We start from the raw sequence: 6,000 nt of genomic DNA, 5'->3' as shown, positions 1-6,000 counted from the left end.
TGAAAAAACTTAGAAGTCGCCCCAGGATGGCAGATTTTGTCATGACCGACTGCCAAACTTCTCATTGTTACTCAAGAGCTTCATCAAGAGTCAAAAAAACGTGTTTTGCTTTATTGTGTTTTCCTCTCAATCTGTAATTCTTAGTTTCCACCAGTCTACTAGGCTGGCCAGCAGCTGCTAACCACCCAGGCTGGCGTCCGCCTCCATCCAGGCATTGGCGCCAATGGGCAGGGACCCTCCGCAGTGCCCCGTGTACACAACAGCTTTCAAAGACGGGTGACGGGGGCACAAGCAGCCTTTAATTTGCTTCCCCGTTCGCTGGGTAATCGTAAAGAACCGGTTGTCTGCGAACCGTGGGTAGTGGGCCTGACGTTCGCGGATAAAACTTCCCAGGGCCCGGAGCCCCCCGGGAGGCTCGAGAGCGGGAGCACAGCCGCCGAGGTCTCGCGAGAGCCGGGGTGGCCCTTAGGCGACGCCGTAGGCGGGGTCGGTGGGCGCGTTCCCCTGGGCGGGCGGTTTGGGTGCTCGCTTGGGCCGGCCGTGGGCGCGGGGCTCCGGGGTTCGGGGCTCGCCCCCGCTCCGGGCAGGCGTGCCTATGGCCTTTCTCAGGTGACGCTGCGCTCCCCGACTTTCTCCGGGGGCGGAGGAAACACCCATGAACCCTTCGGCGACCTTATTCGCCGGGCGTCAGGTGAGCGGCCGCCGCGGGCTCACCGTTTCCGCCGCTGCGTGCAGCCGCGAGTGGACAGCGAACCTCAGGGGACGGGGAGCACTCCGGCCCAGCTTGGGTGGTTTTTAAGGAACGGTTTCTGCTTAAAATGTGAAACGGTACACAGTACGAAGAGAAACGGAGTGTCGCATCTGTTTCCTTTCCTTCGTAAAAGCGATCTGGAGCCCAGGCGCGGAGCAGTAGGTGCTCACTTTTTAACGACAGCTGGTTGTTTGGAGAGCTGCCCTAGGCCACCTCGCTTCCTGTCCTTAATTTCCTTAGAAGTGTTGAAAGCGAGCTTTGCATTTATGAGTGTACGATGAAAAGTGAGCTTTGCATTCATAGGTACGATGAAATGAGCTTTTTTGCATGCTTGGCGTATTGCCTATTTTCCTACACCAGAATTTGTGCACCTTGCCGGCGCGCTCAGCCACGTGACGTTCAGTAAATATTTGTTGAACGGATTAATGAATTAATGGATGGTTACCGACGACCGGAATTCAGATCTTGTGATTTGGAATCGCTTGATCCAAATTCCGTTTTCTGTGTTTAGTTACTAGTAAGTAACTAGAACTCGTTCGTCTTTATTTATTTATGAATCTTATTTTTCAGAAAGCAGTGATGGCACACGTGGGCCTCTGGTGATCTTTTAAAGTAACACTTTTAGTTCATAGGTAGGGGGCAGTACCATATTTCAAAAATGTGGTTTACCATCTTAATAATAGGTAATGTTTGGAAAAGCTACACTTCCCTTTCCCATGTTGAAGTTGGTATCTAAAATTTTTCCTTGGAAAAAAAATAAGAAAGCTAATGTTTGCTGAATGCCTACCATGTGCCAAGTAATGTGGAGTGCTTTGCAGTTTATCTTCCTTAATACACACAACTCTCAGAAGTTTAACTGTTGTTATTACCATTTTACAGGTTCCTCAGGAAACCAAGGCTTAGGCACTGAGCATGAGGGAGTTTATCGTACAGTTCCCTTGTTACCATATGCGTTTGAAATTTTTCCCTTACAAAATGTGTTTATAAACAGACGTGTTGATTTTGGCCCAATCACCACATTAAATTGTTCTTGGTAGATGGAGTATATGTGCTAGATGTTATGAGAATTATTTTCATTTAAACACTAATATTTCCGGTTTGCTTTACTTGATTGGCCCCGAATTGTTGGGCCAAAGTGTGGGATAATACTGTTAATTGATACAAGGAATAGGTTGACAGCAAAGACACAAAAATACCGAAATGAGTTTATTTGAGATTAGCTAATGAAGGTGGGACAAATGGTCCCACTTTTTAAGAGCAGTGTGTGTGGTGGTATGACACAATTATAGAGTTCATGCACAGTAGCATGAACTTATTTAAATATATGTAACGTTGATGCCATATAATAACCAGTGCATAAAAAATAATTTAACTGCCTTGAATTGGCAGCAAAAGAAGATACAGTTATTTGGAAAAGATGCTTTGGCTGATTTATTTATTGATTAGTTTTTTTGTTTTTTTTTTTATATAAAACTACTTTCTGTGTTTAGAACATCGGGTCGGAAGTTGAGATTTCCACTATCGAGAAACAGCGGAAAGAGCTGCAGCTGCTCATTGGAGAATTAAAAGATCGAGATAAAGAGCTCAATGATATGGTTGCAGTACATCAGAGACAACTTCTTTCATGGGAAGAGGATCGGCAGAAAGTGTTGACTTTGGAAGAACGTTGCAGCAAATTAGAGGGTCAGAAATACATTAGCAGTATCTCTTCCACACTTCTGTATGCCAGCATATTAAAAGGACTCATGGGTTAGACACAACCGCTATTTAAATGTTAAATACATTTCAAAAAAGGAGTGGAGGGGGACACCTGGGTGGCTCAGTTGGTTGGGCAACCGACTTGGGCTCAGGTCATGCTCTCACAGTTGGTGAGTTTGAGCCCCGCGTCGGGCTCTGTGCTGACAGCTCGGAGCCTGGAGCCTGCTTTGGATTGTGTCTCCCTCTCTCTCTGCCCCTCCCTGCTCACGCTCTGTGTCTCTCTGTATGTCAATAATAAATAAACATTTAAAAAAAAATGAAAAAAAAAAACAACAAAAAAGGAGTGGAGGGTGGGTTCATGGGAAAGATAAGAGAAGGAATATCTCAACACAATACCTGCTGTCCTGGAGTTCAGTTTACTTGAAGATAGGAGGCCTTTATGAACACTCACGATCGAACAAACACAATGTGAATTAAAGTAGGACAGACAACTTAAATGTAGAAAGGATGATGGATAGAGCTCCAATTTTTTTTTTTAAGGTTTATTTATTTTGAGAGAGAGAGAGCATGAGCAGGGGAGGGGCACAGGGAGGGAGAGAGAGAGGGTGAGAGAATCCCAAGCAGGCCCTGTACTGTCTGCCTGATACGGGGCTCGAACTCACAAATGGTGAGATCATGACCTGAGCCGAAATCAGGAGTCAGATACTTAACCGACTCAGCCACTCAGGTGCCCCTGGATAGAGCTCCAATTAAAAAAAACAACAACATTTTTTTAATGTTTATTTTTGAGGGCGAGAGAGAGAGACCAGGTGAGCAGGGAAGGGGCAGAGAGAGAGGGAGACACAGAATCCGAAGCAGGTTAGAGTTCCAATTTTTTTTTAAATTTTTTAATGTTTATTTATATTTGAGAGATACACAGAGAGCACGAGCAGGGGACGGGCAGAGAGACAGAGACAGAATCCAAAGCAGACTCCAGGGTTCTGAGCTGTGAGCTGTCAGCACAGAGCATGATGTGGGGCTCCAGCTCATAAGGAATGAGATCGTGAACTGAGCCAAGGTCAGACGCTCAACTGACTGAGCCACCCAGGTACCCCAGAGTTCCAATTTTTAAGCTGCAGTGTCAAGAGTGAATCTGAGGGAAATTAGTTTTGAGCTAGAATATGAATAAAGATTCTATCAGACTAGCCATTTCTTTTGAACTAACTCAAAGATTTTATAAACTTTTGGTATTGAACTTAATCTGAAGTACGTAAGACAGTCATCTTTTTAAATTTATTTTTATTTTTTTAGACTTTATTTTATTTTTTAATGTTTATTTTTAAGAGAGAGAGACAGAGCACGAGCGGAGGAGGGGCAGAGAGAGAGGGAGACGCAGAATCTGAAGCAGGCTCCAGGCTCCGGGCTGTCAGCACAGAGCCTGATGCGGGGCTGAACCCATGAACTCAGATCATGACCTGAGCCAAAGTCAGACGCTGAACTGAACGAGCCACCCAGGCGCCCCCCAGTCATCTTTTTAAAAATATAGCAGTCTCAGAAACGGCTTGGAAAAAATGTTCTTTTGTACCATATTTTAATTCTGTCATCCTTTCGTGCTGCCCTAAAGTCTGAATGTTCTAGTGACACTACGTTAATGTTGGACAGTATTAGAAAGGAAAACACTAGATCTCCTTAATAGAAAGATAACCATATAGCACCTCCTTTTTTACTTCCCTTACACAAAGGATTCTGTAGACATGACCATCTAAATATGAGTAATTTTCCATTTCTTTGATGCCCATTTGATTTTACTCTGACTATACCCGTGCACACATGTATACACGTAAACAGTGTTTCATTAGATGTAATATATCTTAAACAAGTATGTTAAAGAATGAAGATAACAAGTAGCCATCAGTATCTGATTTTAAAATAAGAAATGTTCATTGGCATTTCATGGAAAACTGGCCAGTAAATATGTAAAAAAGACAATCATTCTCATTACTAATTAGGGAAATGCAAATTAAAACTGTAATGAGAGGGGCGCCTGGGTGGCTCAGTCGGTTGAGCGTCCGACTTCAGCTCAGGTCACGATCTCACGGCCCGTGAGTTCGAGCCCCGCGTCGGGCTCTGGGCTGATGGCTCAGAGCCTGGAGCCTGCTTCTGATTCTGTGTCTCCCTCTCTCTCTGCCCCTCCCCCGTTCATGCTCTGTCTCTCTCTGTCCCAAAAATAAATTTTAAAAAAACGTTAAAAAAAAAAAAAAACTGTAATGAGATAGACACCCTTTACATTTCTCAGACTGGTAGTAGTTATCAGGTGTTGGTAAAGGTGTGGAGCCAAGGGAAGACTCCTTCACTGGAGGTGGGAGTGTCGGTGCAACTACTTTGGAAAATCATTTAACAGTATCTGGTAAAGTTGAAGATAAACATGGCTCATGGCCCCCGCATTTCCACTTCTAGGACTATACCCACAGTTCGGAGGACACATGAATTCCCTAAAGATCTTGTTAAAATGTAGATTCTGATACAATAGGTCTGGCACCTAAGAGTCTGCATTTCTAACAAATTCCCAGGTGATGTCAGTGCTGGTGGCTCAGGGACCCCATTTGAGTACTAGGATGGCTCCAGAGAAATTCGTGCAAAAATGCACCAAGATACATGTATAAGGATATTCAGAACAACCTTGTTCATAGTCAGCTGCAAAGTGGAAGCAAGCCAAGTGACCACCAATAGAATGGGTAAATAAATTTTGGCATAATCATATAATGGGATATTATGTAGCAACAACAGTGCCCAAACACCACTTAACCACAACAATGTGGATAGATCTTAGGATCATAATCTGAAGTGAAAAAAAAAAACAAACAAGAACTCAGAGTATAATTCTAATTATATATGGTTCAAATCAAACCATGTTTTTAGGGATGTGGTCATAGGTGGTAAAACTATAATTAAAAAGCAAAGAAATGATTAAGTTAAGGATAATGTTTAGGAAAGTGGAAACTGGAGAGATTGTGCTTAGGGAGTGATATCCAGGGGGCTTCTGGGTTGCCGACAGTGTTCTATTTCTTGACTAGAATATGGTATCGTGTGTTTCATAATAAACTTTTTATTTTTATTTTTAAAAAAAATTTTTAATGTTTATTTTTTAAGAGAGAGAGAGAGAGACAGTGCAAGCAGGGGAGGTGCAGAGAGAGAGAGGGACACAAAATCCAAAACAGGCTCCAGGCCCTGAGCTGTTAGCACGGGGCCCGACATGGGGCTCAAACCCACAGACCATGATGTCATGAACTGAGCCGAAGTTGGACACTTAACCGACTGAGCCACCCAGGCGCCCCCATAATAAACTCTTTAAAAAGAGTTATCCTTTAAAAAATTCTTTAGCACGCTTACCTTTTATTTTTATTTAAAATTTTTTAAAGTTTATTTATTTTTGAGAGAGAGAGAGACAGGGTCCGAACAGGGGAGGGGCAGAGAGAGAGGGAGACACAGAATCTGAAACAGGCTCCAGCCTCTGAGCTGTCAGCACAGAGCCTGACGGGCTTGAACCCACAAACCGTGAGATGATGACCTGG

General features: G+C 43.8%; 1 protein-coding gene across 10 annotated transcripts in view; it reads left to right on the top strand.

Moving 5' to 3' along the window:
- Window positions 1–470: 470 nt before the first annotated feature.
- CCDC62 (coiled-coil domain containing 62) overlaps window positions 471–6,000 on the top strand; it is a 42,746-nt gene continuing 37,216 nt past the window's right edge. For 6 of the 10 annotated variants that reach the window (XM_019467591.2, XM_019467597.2, XM_019467590.2 and 3 more), the window contains exons 1-2: window positions 471–691; window positions 2,242–2,500. In XM_019467591.2, coding sequence (XP_019323136.1) covers window positions 656–691; window positions 2,242–2,500 — 295 coding nt within the window. In that variant the 5' untranslated portion in view covers window positions 471–655. The other 4 variants (XM_019467596.2, XM_019467593.2, XM_019467592.2 and 1 more) reach the window with 4 other exon arrangements.

Source organism: Panthera pardus, unplaced genomic scaffold, assembly GCF_024362965.1.
Source record: "Panthera pardus isolate Hobbes unplaced genomic scaffold, ASM2436296v1 HiC_scaffold_15, whole genome shotgun sequence".
Taxonomy (NCBI): Eukaryota; Metazoa; Chordata; class Mammalia; order Carnivora; family Felidae; genus Panthera; species Panthera pardus.
Note: the sequence above shows the minus strand (reverse complement) of the source record. Positions and strands in the feature narration are given on the sequence as shown.